We start from the raw sequence: 14,003 nt of genomic DNA on the forward strand, positions 1-14,003 counted from the left end.
AAGATTAATGCTAGTGTAATAAAAAGAAAAGTAAACAATATATATATATATATATATATAAATATAAATTAACAATGCAAGGGAAGGAAGGAGGGAGGGAGTGAGTGAGTGAGAAATCTTTATCTAGTTTACATAATAATACATTCTTTTTCTTCTTTTTCAACCTCCACGTTATTTCCAATCTTTTGCTTAGCTCTCAAATCACCATTACGGGCTGCTTTTTGAATCCATTTTTGACTCTCTTCAAGATCCACTTCACAACCAATTCCTTTTTCCAAGAAATGCCCCGCGGCGTACTGAGCTTTTGGGAAACCAAGATTGGCGGCTCTGGTGGCCCAAGCAAACGCTTCATTGGCATCCCGTGGTAAGAAAGGTTCGGCGCCCACAAGATACCAAGCACACATTGCAAGCATTGCTTCAGCACTCCCGCCCATTGCCGCTTGGGTATAATAATGGATTGACAAGTTTGCATCCTGAGGAATATCGGTTCCTAACTCATAAGCTTTCCCGAGAATAATGGCGCTGGGAACATGTCCTAGAGAAGCTGCCTGGACGTATAGTTCAAGAGCATATTTCTTATCAGGAATCACAATATCTTTAAACCCAGACTCGTAAATTTTCCCAAGTTCGTAAGGTGCGGCACAAATCAATTCATTAGCCTTGGAGACCGCGATGGTGAGCCATTTTATCCCGGCTTTCTTAGTGTTGTCATCTTTCCCAAGCCCCATACTTCCATGATAAGAGTAACAACCAAGTTTGTACATTGCGGCAGGATGATTACGAGAGGCTGCAGATTTGAGGAATTGGATTGATTTTTTGGCATCACGTTGAGTGCCAATACCTTCTTCATAGCAATGGGAGGTACGATAACAAGATTCCACGTGGCCATGTTTTGCGGCGGTTTGGAAAAGCTGGAACGCTTTATTGTTATTGACTTTCCCAAGCGCCCCGGAAGAGTAAGCGTCGGCCAATAAATATTGGGCATCGGTGTAACCTTTATCGGACAATTTCTTGAGGTAATGTGAGGCTTCTTTCAATAAATCTTTTTTCACGGTTTCAAGCTCGGAAATCTCGTTGCCAATATTACTATTACTATTATTCTTATTATTCTTGTTGTTGTCGGTATTGGTACCTTTAGCATCTTCTTCATCCAATAATAGGGCGGTTTGCAAAATATACTGGGCAAATTGGAAAATCACATATGGGTCGCTAGATTTCTTTGCGTTTTCACGATACATGTCCATGGTCTTCATACGAGGCAAAAGTTTGTCACTGTTGTTGCCAAGGTACTGAGATAGTAACTTGTGCGAGTTTTCTCTGGAAAGTCCTATTTGAGAATCCGAAGCATGGTCGGCAAGGTACAAGTGAGATAAGTCGGTTAATTTACGTCTGGGTTGTTGTTGTTGTTGTTGTTTGTTCACGTCAAGGGTGGTGTTTGAAGAGGTGTTTGAAGAAGGTTGCTGGGAGCTGGTCAAGCTCTGGGCAGCACTGGCGAAGTTAGAGCGACTGTTGGACGATGACGAGGTTGTACTGCCATTGGAACTTGAATCAACGAGTTTTATGGTTGGGGCGGTTTCCTTTGTTTCGTGGCGAGGGATATCAGAAAAGTTTGGACTGAGAATAGCGTTCGCTGGTAGTGATCCAGGAAGGTCCAGGGAGTTTCCGGTAGACATTTTGTCGAGATTTCTTAGTTGATAAGGATGATTATTATTATTATTATTATTATTATTATTATTATTATTATTATTATTATTATTGTTATTTGATAGTTGTAACTAAGGATGGAAATGCCAGCTTTACTTTTTCTTTCTCTCTTATTTTTTTTTTCTTTCCTTTTCTTTTCTTTTCTTTCCTTTTCTTTTTTTTTTTTTTCAGCAGAAAGTCAGATGGGCTAAGCTAAGCCGACAACACCAACAGGGTGACGATGGAATGCGTGTTTTGGTGTGTTCTGGTGCTGGAGAAGGAAGAAGGTAAAGGGGAGGAGGAGGAGGAGGATCTTCGGCGTGGTCGCTGCTGCTGTTTGAGCCGGCGTTGAGGCTCGGCGGCTAACAATGTGGGGCGGGGGGTCCCGAGCCCTGCAACAACGCTCCTCCACAAGGGGACGGTTGGCGGACCCTGCCATCAGTCGCTCCCGTTGCGTGGATGGATAACCTCTGGCACTGGGGCATAAATACTCAGAAATGGCCTCCGTTTACTGGATGTTCATGCATTTATTTAATAGACGTTCAATTATTATTCATCACTCTTCACAGTGTAATCCAGTATATATTAATATATTATTATTATTATTATGCTACCTCTCGCTTGGGTCTGTCTCTCGTTCTTTGCAGTCGCCCATGCTGCAGTCGTCAACTCCACCAGTGTCAAAACCTCTGAAGTGGTTCACGCAGTGACAACTTCCAAAGTCATCAGTGCAGTATCAACAAGAATCGTCACTGCCACCGATACCGTCACCGACTTCTCCACCGACGTTGTCTGGGTGTCTGCGCCTTACACTGTCACTTTGGTCAAAGATGAAAAGAATGCTATAATTTCTACTGAAAATTATCACTCCTCAGAATCCTTATCTTCTTCTTCTTCTTCTTCTTCTTCTTCTTCGTCAGCAGCAGCAGCAGCAACAGCATCTACTTCCTCAGTATCGGTATCACAAATCCCAAAAATCACTACCTACAAAACCGACTATGTGCCAGTCACTTACTCCACCATCAAAGTGGTGACCGTCACCACCGATGTTGGGTCAGTTAAAAAAACCGTTATTGCAACTTCAACCTTCACAAAAACCACTACCAGTGGGTTCCGTAACGCTACCACCATCTACTCCAACACCACCATCACCCCTCATGCTACTTCTAACACCACCTTGACCAAGTCCAATTACCTAAGAAACAAGAACCATACCATCACCTCCACTTCCAAGACCACTTCTAAGACTTCTTCTTCATCTTCTAAGTCATCTTCATCTTCCAAAACTTCTTTATCTTCCAAAACTTCCTCATCTTCCAAAACTTCTTCTTCCTCATCCTCATCCTCACACACCCCATCGGCTACCGTGGGTAACGGGGTGGTCCCTTCATCCATTCTTGGCTACACTTATAGCGGGATTTCTCCCGTCACCACCAAAGACGAAGGCAACAACATCCTCACCAAGATCTGGGACCTGTTCTGGAAAAACAACGGGCTCATCACCAGCACCGTCTGTTCTGGCTCCCTGGGGTCAGCCCCAGCAGTATGGGCAGTCTCGGTGGCATTACAAGCGTTTGTCGATGGTGAAAAGGTGAACTCCTCTGGCAAATACACCTCGCAAATCTCGCAAATCTATGGGTTCCTCATGACCTATTATAACGCCAATAAAAAAGGGTTTTCCGCGTCGCAAGCCAAAGATAACGATATCTATTACGACGATAACGCCCAAGTGGCCACCGCGCTTATCAACGCTTACGAAACCACCAAAAACTCCACTTATCTCAGCCGGGCTGAAGACGTGGTGCTGTTCCTCATGGGGGGTTGGAATTCCACTTATGGCGGGGTCACTTGGCACTTGGGGTCCCCGTATATTGCCCTGATCCTGACCACCGAAACCGCGTTGGCGTGTCTTAGATTATACCTGCACCACCAACAGAATAAAACCTACCTTGACTTCGCGGAGAAATCCATGGTATGGCTCCACCAAACCCTTTGGGACAATTCCACCAACCTTATTTTCGACGGGGAAACCGGCCACAGTATTGGGAAAGACGAGTTCTCGTATCAAGTGGGGACCGCGCTCGCAGCGTGTGTCAAGTTATACAATTTCACCAAGAACCAACAATGGAAAACCTTAGCCGAGGCATTGGCCAAGTCGGGGACCGATAATCAATTGACGATCTATAATCGTGATTACGATAACCACTACCGATTCTGGCGCGATGGGCTTGATTTCACCCAGTTGTTGTTCGAAGGGATGATTGAATATTATCAAGACATCGACAAGAACGTGAACATTGTCAATGAGGTGGCCAGAGAAGCTCGTTTCGTGTATGATTTCTCAAGAAGTGATAAAGATTCCATGTATTTCTCCTCGGTGAACCCTTTGGGTAACGATGATACAATTTATAAAAGATGGCGCACCGTTACCAACACCACCAAATCAGAAAGTTTGAATAAGGATAATTTCTGCAGTAAGGACACCAATGGCACCCCAATTAGAAGTTTGATCGATGAAGGCTCCGCCGCAAGAATCTTCTTGTTATCTTCGATGATTGTGAAGACTATTTGATGAGATTTAGTAGAGATCAGTAAATTTGATTTTAAAATATGTATAGACAGCTTTTTGTTTTGTTTTGTTTTGTTTTGTTATTTTCCTCATTTTTTTTTTTTTTTTTTTTTTTTTTTTTTTTTTTTTTTTTTTACCCCATCACCATTTTTTTTAGAATCTGATCCCTTTTTATTATAGACCATTTATATACACTACGCAATTAGACACAATAATTTTTTCAAATAATAAGCAATATTAGAAACTTCTTGTAATTATTACAATTTATCACCACTTGTTATCACGATCTATATTTTCTTTAAAAAACTGTTCCTTAAATATAAATAGAATGCATCAAAATAATAGTGAATAAAATAAAAATCAATGATTATCAAAACCATTATAAAGCAAATAAATCTCAAAAATGAAACCATACAAAAACAAAAACAAAAATAAAAACAAAAACAAAACCAAGTTGAAGTTAACAATTTACAACAAAAAAAAAAAAAAAAAAATTAAACCAAAATAAAAAACACAAACAAAAAAAAATCATAAATAACTTATCGACAAACCCACTCGGCAAAAACACACCATGCAACCCCTCCATCAGTAACCACCAACCCTTTCCAAACCCCAACTTCATCACAATTCACTGCCGCCTCCCAGGCTCCATGGGCCGATCCTCCTGGTGCTTCATTGGCCACTTCTTTCTTTTTAAGCTTGATGATTCTCCCCGTTGGGCTTTGTAACGCCAACTTCGTCTTAAGAAACCCTGACCCGTTGGTGAGCCCGGCACTAGGATGTTGCAAGATCTTGAAAATGTACGAGAAATCAGGGTTCAAGTTCTTGATTTGCGGGTCTTTCACGTAAAGATCGTGTTTTTGACAATGGATCGTTGGGTAACGGGTGACAAATTGAAGTTCACGATACACTATTTTCTTGTTGTTGTTGTTCTCCAAAGAATTCGCCATAAGGGCATTTGGTGATGATGATGACGGTGGTCCCGGTTGACGGAAATCGCCAGTAAGGACATGATACAATGGAATCGTCAATGATAATGGATGGACGTTGGCAAGGGATTTCTGAAGCCCTTTAGCCCCACTATAAATCTCAACGAACCCTTTCGAGCAATTTTCCGGGAGAAGTGCCTTGATACGACAATAGCGAACGTTGTTCTTCCAAAAGATCTGTGACACACATAAATGACGATAATTGCCAACCTCTTTTGAGGCAGCATTATTATTATTATTATTATTATTGTTGTTGTTATTGGCCCCGCCTTTTTTCTTGGTGACCACCACCTCTGAAGGGTTGGAATCAATTGGTTTTACCGAACAGAATACCTCAACATTTTTAGGAACTTCCAAAACAATTTCAAACACTTCAAGGTCTTGGAGACGGGTCAATGCATTGTTGAACTTTTTGATTTTGAGGTCGGTCTTGAAGAATTGGGGATAACAAGATGGTAATGACAAGGCGATCATCGAATCCAACGGTGGGGAAACATGTTGTTGTTCAATCAATGTCGGGATATGGGTATGGATAAGTTCAAGCGGTTTGGTCAAGAAATAAATCGACTTATCAAGATTATTACCACAATTATTCTTCTTGGAGATCCCCGCGGTATACGGGGTAATCGATGATGCCGAGGTTTGGGCGAACGATTGACCGGAAAATGTCGACGAGCTCGACGATTTGTGGGATTCCGGGTGGTCGGTGGTGGTATTGATATTGTTCTTCAAAATCGAATTATAAAATGAATGAACGTTACCGAGGGCACAATCCAAGAATCGCCATTCATTATCAATCAACACACTGTTCCACACATGATTGGTGGTCAAACTAAGGTTTTCCTCGTGGGGTCTTTTGAAGTACCCGATTATCAATTCGTTTGGAATTTGTAATTCATCAAGGAACACTTTCATCAACCAGGCCAATTGATACACCGTGGCGGTTTTCTGTTGGAAAATGGTGTTGATGTATTTGGCTGGCGAGTTGCGAACGTCAATGACTTCATTCAGCTCGATCAAATGGATTTTCTCGGTACAGAACACGTAACACGCGCGAACTCTATCAAGTTCACTGGAATACTTAATCGCCACTTCATTGGAAATAAAAGTTTTCGGGGAAATGTACGGCAAATGCCTTAAATTCCGGATGAACTCGTCGACATTTTTGAAATCACCGTCGAAATTCAACGACCGATGGGAATTACCGGCAGGCGGTGGTGGTGGTGGTGGAGGACCATACTTGGAAATCGGCACCACTTCGTTACTATTGGCCTCGGTGAGCAATCTTTGAGGCTCAAGAATCAAGTACTTTTCATGCTGAAGCGCCCGCTTTTGACGCACTTTATAATCTTTGGCAGAAATACTGGTGGCACGATTCAAATCAACCTTGTTTTCAATCCACGAGGCTTCGGTATCGGCATTCCCGATACTCAAATCGGCGAAATTCTGATTCTTCAAAGTTTGGGGCAAATGGTTATCGTTCAAGATATTGGCGACCGACGAGGGTTTATTAGGGACGATCAATCCGGTGGCGGAATTCAACGGGTTGATTTTCCCAAGGTCTTGATCTTTTAAAAACCATTTTTTCAAAAAATTCGATTTCTTATTTTTTTTATCCTCAACGAAAATCACGTCCAATGGATTATGGGCATGGGCGTGCAAATCATTGACAGAACTAATCGCGGCGATGATTTCTTGAGGGTCGGGTGGGGCATCATTCAAGATCGAGACGTCGCCCTTTGAGTTTTGAAGGTCGAAATGATCATCGGCAGACACCCGGCGCAAGTACTTGCTCTTCATGAAACTTTGACTTAACTCATTATCATGTTCTGCTGGCTGGGGTTGCTTGTGTTGTTGTTGTTTTGATTGGGAAAGTTCAGATGGAAGGGGTGGTAAATTGTTATTTCCTCCTCTAACATTTTTGTGACGATAGTAACTACCGGCACTGGTGGCGCTGAAATCGGTGATTGCCGTTGACACCGAGCTTGAAACACTTTCATTTGAATTGAAATGGGTTCCAGTACCCCCACTAATGCTGGAATTATCATCAATGTTTGGGTGTTGTTGTTGTTGTGAAGTGTTGTTGTTATAATGATGAGGATGAGGGTTATTATTATGATAATCGCTGACGGTGGATTTCGATTGATTCAAAGTATCTGGATCGTATGGAATCACAAAACTGGTGTTATTGGAGTTCTGGAAATTCTGATAAAATCTATTATCGTGTTTAGATACCGCATCCGGGTGTAAGTAGCTATTATCTGGGGTACTGGTTTGAGGTACGTCATCACCAAGGAAATTCAAGCTGGTATTAAAGTAATGCAAAAGTTCAGGGTTTGGTTCAGAATGCTCATTATACGATTTGATCGGGACTCTATGGGCAGGGGGAAGTGGAGGAGGTGGTAGTAGTAGATCTTCTTCTTCTTCTTCTTCTTCATCTTCTTCGTGTTCTCCTGAAGAAGCTTCAATTTGAAGATCATTATCGATATTCAACATATCAGGAACCACCGAAGGAGGTTTCAAAGTAGAAGTATTGGAGAATTCTCTATTTGATTCGAGGTTGAAACGAGAGAATGGCATGGACATTGAGTGAGGAATTCCTGGTTTAATTTTATTGTAGTTATTATTATTATTATTACCGGCAGTTAAGCTACCAATATTCATGGCACTTTGACTATGAGGAAGGTAATTAGCTTTGGAATTACTGACAAGACTAGCGGCATGATTGGCATGGGATATCGATGCCTCTTTGGATTTATTGGCGTAGAAATCATTGAGTTGATTGACTAACAAGTTCAAGTTTTGAGGGGTTGACAATGAATGAGCGATTTGTGATTTGCGTTGCATCATGTCATTTTGAAGCTGTGATTTCTTTTGGATTTCCGTTTGCAATTGTTGTAGCTGTTGAAGTTGTCTAAGTTGTTGGATTTGGTTTTCGATATCTTCTGGGGACAACGACAATGATTGGTTGAACGATTGGTTATTCATTGATTGATCCATCATGGTATGATTACCGAAGGTGGTGTCGGGGTCTTTGAATGAATGAACCGATATCGAGTGATGGGGGAGCATCGTAGATCTAAAGCTGGTGTCTGCTGTTGCTTGATCCACACTGGTGGAGATGTTTGCATGCAGATCATTCATTTTTCTCGACACATTGTTAATATTGTTATTTCCAGGACTTTCGACAGGTTTCATGATGGTGGTGGGGGTGGTGCTGGTATTATTAATATTATTATTATTATTATTATTATTATTAGCCTTCATAGAAAGATCAGCTTTAGAGCCATTGGGATCATCGATGATCTTGACAAAATTCAGCGGGAAGTTACCAGTCATTTTGTTTCTTTTCAGTTTACCATGCCACCAATTACCATCGCCAAAGCTATCGACTTCGATGATATCTCCTTCGATGAACCCAAGATCATCGTCTTGTTCGCCACCCCAAGAATACACTGCTCTAACTTTGCAAGGCAATTCGTATTCTGAGAAGTTGACCATGATATATGAATGAATGAATCAATGTATGTATGTATGAATGTATGTATGTATGTATATCTATATTGTGTGATGATGGTGGTAGTGTGTGTGTAAAAATATATGTGATTTGTGTTGATCAGGAACTAACAATTGTTGAATGTAATAATAATCATAAGCGAGACTGTCACAAGTTGTGTGTGTATGTAGGAAGGATGGAAGAAGGGAAGGAAGAAAAGAAAAGAAAAGAAAAGAAAAAGAACAAGCAAAAGAAGAGCTTTCAGACCATCAGATGCAATTCAGCGAAAACACATTTTTTTAAGGAGAAAGTGAAATGGGAAAAGAAGAAGCAAAAAAAAAAAAAAAAAATAGTGAAGTCACCGAGACGGGGGATGGTTTGTTTACGTTTTCCCTGTTTCGGCAGTACCGCTGCGACGGGTGGTTGGTTTATGCCAAAACAACAACCACCAAAGCTGTCTGCCTGTCTGCCTGTCTGCCTGTCTGCCTGTCTGCCTGTCTGTCCTGCCTGGTATTGTATTATCCAGCGGTGTTTCGGATTTCTTTTTTTTTTTTTTTTCTCTTTCTTGGAGGAGAATCAAGAGTTGAAAAAAAAAAAAAGGATGTTCCAATGATGAAGTTGTTGTTTCTTCTTTGGCTTTAAGAGATGGATGGATGGGTCTTGCTTGCATTTTGGGTGCGACTCTCCGACACAACCAACCACTGACTGTATAAACAATCTCATAAACGGATGGAATTTCAGGTGCACAGCACACAGCACACAGCATAAAACAACAACAACAACAACAACCTCATGAATCATCGAATCCTGGTCTGGGCATCGAATATTGTTTTTGTGGAAAATTAAATTTAAATGTTTTTTTGTGCTGTTTGTGCTTGGATAGCTTTTCATTGACTCGTTAATATGCAATTTGATTTGATTTGATTTGATTAGCTTTTATATAAATAAATAAATTGATCATAGAAGATACCATCATCAGGTGACAGCTTACACTTTCCAATCTCCAAGCAGCAGCGATGAGGTATCTCATATATATATATATATATATATATAAGTAAACGGCGACGATGGTAAACCAACTAACCAAAACTCCCAGAGTATCCATGCACTGTTCCGCATGATAACGCGGGTATCACACATCACCACCCCACCCCACCCCCACTTCACAGATTGGCCAATTGCGAGGCGGCGGTTTTTCAAAAAAAAAAAAAAAAGTTGAGAGAAAAAAAAAAAAAAATTACATAGTGTGGGACGGTGTTGATATATCTATATATATTATCATTATTATATGTGTGTGTGTGTGTGTCATCTTATGCTCAACTAACAACAACAACAACAACCAAACAGTAGCATTATTATTGATTTTAAAGGGACAGACAAAATACCTTAAACTACACATTGAATCCCTCAATTTTTTTTTTTTTTCCATTTGTCTCTTTACTTTCCTGTTTCTGCTGATTTTATTCATTACAACAACAACAACAACAACAACAAAATGCTCTCATTTGCTCGTCGTTCGGTGTTAAAGCGTTCCACCGTCGCTACTACTTCAAGATTCTTGAGTGGTGGCCAATCTACAAAGTACGCTTTCATTAATCCTCCTGAATCAGTTGATAACTCTCTCGGGACTTACCAATCGATCAACAAGACCACAATAACCGAAGATTTCAACACCATAAATAGCGACTCTGAAGATCTTAAGAAACACCAAAACACCAAGATCAGACACTTCACCGTGAATTTCGGGCCACAACATCCTGCGGCCCACGGGGTGTTGAGATTGATTTTGGAATTGCAAGGGGAAGAAATTGTCAGATCGGATCCTCACGTCGGTTTGTTGCACAGAGGGACCGAGAAGTTGATCGAATCAAAGACTTATATGCAAGCTTTGCCATACTTTGACCGGATGGATTATTGTTCGATGATGACCAACGAATTGAGTTTTGCCCTTGCCACGGAAAAATTGTTGAACGTCGACGTGCCGCTTAGAGCCAAGTACATTAGAACTTTGATGGGGGAAATCACCAGAGTGTTGAACCATTGTATGTCGATTTTGTCGCACGCCATGGATGTCGGGGCATTGACCCCGTTCCTTTGGGGTTTTGAAGAGCGTGAAAAATTGATGGAATTTTACGAAAGAGTGTCGGGGGCCAGAATGCACGCCGCGTACGTTAGACCGGGCGGGGTTTCCCAAGACTTGCCAGAAGGGTTATTGGACGATATTTACATGTGGGCGACCCAATTTGGTGACAGATTGGACGAAACCGAAGAATTGTTGACCACCAACAGAATCTGGAAACAAAGATTGGTCGACGTTGGGGTGTTGACCGCGGAAGACGCGTTGAACTACGGGTGTACCGGGGTGATGTTGAGAGGGTCAGGGATTCCTTACGATATTAGAAAAAGTCAACCTTACGACGCGTATGACTTGGTTGATTTCGATGTGCCGGTAGGTCTCAATGGTGATTCTTATGACCGTTACTTGTGTAGAATGGCGGAATTCAGACAATCTTTGAGAATCATTGAGCAATGTATAAACCAAATGCCAGCGGGGCCAGTCAAGGTTGAAGATTGGAAAGTGAGTCCTCCACCAAGAGACTTGATGAAGGAGGATATGGAAGCGTTGATCCACCACTTTTTGTTGTTCACCAAGGGGTACGCGGTTCCACAAGGTGACACTTATACCGCGATCGAGGCTCCAAAAGGTGAATTGGGGGTGTATCTTGTGAGTGATGGTTCTGAAAGACCATACAGATGTCACATTAGAGGTCCAGGGTTTGCCCATTTGTCTGCCTTTGACCATATTGCCAGAGGTAATTACTTGGCTGATTGTGTGGCGATCATTGGTACCATGGATCTTGTGTTTGGTGAAGTTGATCGTTGAGGAGAGAAACTAACAAGAAAGAAATAAAGAAAGAAAGAAAGAAAGAAAGAAAGAAAGAAAGAAAGAATGAAAGAAACGGGAGTAGTAGTATATTGTCATATATATTTTTTTCTTTTTTTTGTTTTGTTGCACTAATAATATTTTTGTAGTTTGTTTATTTTATATTATCATTTACTATATATCATCATTCACTATAGCTATATATATATATATATATATATGTTTATATTTTCAAAAAAAAAGAAAAAAAAAAAAATGAAATAAAATATCCCAACGTTGTTTGGATTTTTTTTTTAATAATTGGAAGATGAATTGTAGGAATTAGGGAGAGACGAGGCGAGGTGAGGCGACGAGAGTGTGTGTTGAATTGTTGTTGTTGTTATAGGTATGAATTTCTATTATTATCAAGTATAAGGGAAGGAAACTGAGGGAGATACTTAAATAATATTGGGATTGATTGATTGATTGATTGATTGATAGAGATTATTATTATTATTATTATTATTGTTGACGGAGGAATGGGATCCATGACATCCCTTCAAGTCAGTCAGTCAGTCAGACAGTCAGTCAGTCAGTCAGTCAGTCAGTCAGTCATGCAGACAGACGTACGTAGGAAAAAAAAAAAAGGATCCCGATTTCCCTTAAATAATAATACCGCTGATGAATGGATAAATAGATAGATAGAATGTCTTCAATGAGAAGCAGCTGTCGTTGAAACTATTACCACAACACTCTGTTTTGGACTGGGAAGTTCTACACCTATAATACTTTGTAAGGACACCCAATAAATTGTGGTAATAATTTCTCATATGGCGGGAACGTTTATTTATTTATTTATTTGTTTATTTATTTATTTATTTATTATTCATGTGATGTTGGTCTATTGTATGAGAAGCTATATCTTATTATTGATTGCCTATTTTATTATTAGTGAAAATTCTCACAACGACGATCTTTGACTTTGACTTTCACATCTTTTTTTTTCCGTGTTTTATTTTCCGTCTTTTCTTTTCTTTTCTTTTGTTTCCATTTTTAGTTCATTTTTAGTGTTTGATCTTGCTTGCTGTGGGCTAATAATTAATGGAAAGAAAGAAAGAGAACGGAATAAATAAATTAGAATTAGACAATCCTTGGCTAATAAATCTTGGCTGTAGAGCAGACAGAGACACACACACCCATTTCTTTTCTTTTTTTGGCCACTCAATTTCAAATGGTTGAGGTGTGATTGGCGACAATCAAATATCCCTAGAAAAAGATCACCACACAAAAATAATCATAATCATAATAATAATAATGATAATTATAATAATAATATGAAATCCTTGTAGTTTTTTACCTCGGCCGGGAGATCTACAAAAGAGGAGGATTAATTACCATTTAGGAGTATTGTGACTACAGACCCTGTCCTGTCCTGTCCTGTCCTGTCCTGTCCTGTATTGGCAGTGATTGATGATATACATCATAGTAATCTCATCAATTGCCATCAAATGATCGTAAGAGCATAGAGAATAAAAAAATTATAATATGGGTGGCGGTGGCGGTGGCGAGGGGAAATGCTTTTTTTTTTTTTTTTGTTTTTCCTTTCTTTTCCTTTCTTTTTTCTTCTCTGGAATGGAAGAGAATCAATCAATCAATCAATCCTTTCGGTATAGAAGAGAGAATCTCTATTTTATTACAACATTGTGTCTACACATTAGATGGATAGTATTTATACGCCGGAAAATTTTTTTCTCTTTTCTTTTTTTATTCCACCCTTGATAGAGAGAGAGAGAGAGAGAGAGGGGCTGTCAAGACAACAATATATAGAGGAGAAGTGATGATATGAGATAACAACAATAGTAATAATAATATATAGAAGATAACAATCTATATATATGACAATAGCAATAATAACAATTAAGTAAATAAATAAATATATAGATAAATAAGATAAGTATAAGTAAATAAGATAAGTATAAGTTTAAGTATCAGATCCTGCACGGTGGGATAAAATAAAATAAAATAAAATAAAATAAAATAAAATAAAAAAAAAAAAAAAAAAAAAAAAAAAGAGTTTGCAGACTAAGCCTAACGTAACCACCCCCTCCGCCCCGCATCGACTATTGCCAGACCTTTTAGCTAATTCATGTTGCTTTTGGGTTTCAGGTTGTGGAATTTGGAAAATAACTCTATGTAATCACCGAAAATGTTTGACGTGTGATTGTTTTGCCGTGGATGAACTTGTTGCTTTCTGCTGCTATAGCGAGGAGGAGGAGGAGGAGGAGGAGGAGGAGGAGGAGGAGGAGGAGTAGCAGCAGTAGTAGTAGTAGTAGTGACGTTGCATAGTCGAATATGTAAGTGGGTGAGATGATGAGATCGATCATTGAATAGCTTTTTTTTTTT

At 39.9% G+C, this 14,003-nt stretch overlaps 4 protein-coding genes across 4 annotated transcripts; 2 read left to right on the top strand and 2 right to left on the bottom strand. All coding sequences in view use genetic code 12, as the record gives it.

Moving 5' to 3' along the window:
* Positions 1–128: 128 nt before the first annotated feature.
* On the bottom strand, positions 129–1,673 carry DASC09_020520 (tetratricopeptide repeat protein; the record flags this gene model as incomplete). Its single annotated transcript, XM_064995655.1, has 1 exon — positions 129–1,673. One exon carries the CDS (start codon positions 1,671–1,673, stop codon positions 129–131), a length of 1,545 nt encoding a protein of 514 aa, XP_064851727.1.
* A 617-nt stretch (positions 1,674–2,290) lies between these two features.
* On the top strand, positions 2,291–4,255 carry DASC09_020530 (uncharacterized protein; the record flags this gene model as incomplete). Its single annotated transcript, XM_064995656.1, has 1 exon — positions 2,291–4,255. The coding sequence occupies one exon, from the start codon at positions 2,291–2,293 to the stop codon at positions 4,253–4,255; it is 1,965 nt and encodes a 654-aa protein (XP_064851728.1).
* A 536-nt stretch (positions 4,256–4,791) lies between these two features.
* CYK3 (Cyk3p) lies at positions 4,792–8,742 on the bottom strand (the record flags this gene model as incomplete). The annotated part of the gene is made up of 1 exon (XM_064995657.1): positions 4,792–8,742. One exon carries the CDS (start codon positions 8,740–8,742, stop codon positions 4,792–4,794), a length of 3,951 nt encoding a protein of 1,316 aa, XP_064851729.1.
* Positions 8,743–10,232: 1,490 nt separating this feature from the next.
* DASC09_020550 (NADH-quinone oxidoreductase subunit D) lies at positions 10,233–11,621 on the top strand (the record flags this gene model as incomplete). The annotated part of the gene is made up of 1 exon (XM_064995658.1): positions 10,233–11,621. The coding sequence occupies one exon, from the start codon at positions 10,233–10,235 to the stop codon at positions 11,619–11,621; it is 1,389 nt and encodes a 462-aa protein (XP_064851730.1).
* Between the last annotated feature and the right edge of the window lie 2,382 nt (positions 11,622–14,003).

Source organism: Saccharomycopsis crataegensis (genome assembly GCF_037102585.1).
Source record: "Saccharomycopsis crataegensis DNA, jcf7180000000074, whole genome shotgun sequence".
NCBI lineage: Eukaryota > Fungi > Ascomycota > Saccharomycetes > Ascoideales > Saccharomycopsidaceae > Saccharomycopsis > Saccharomycopsis crataegensis.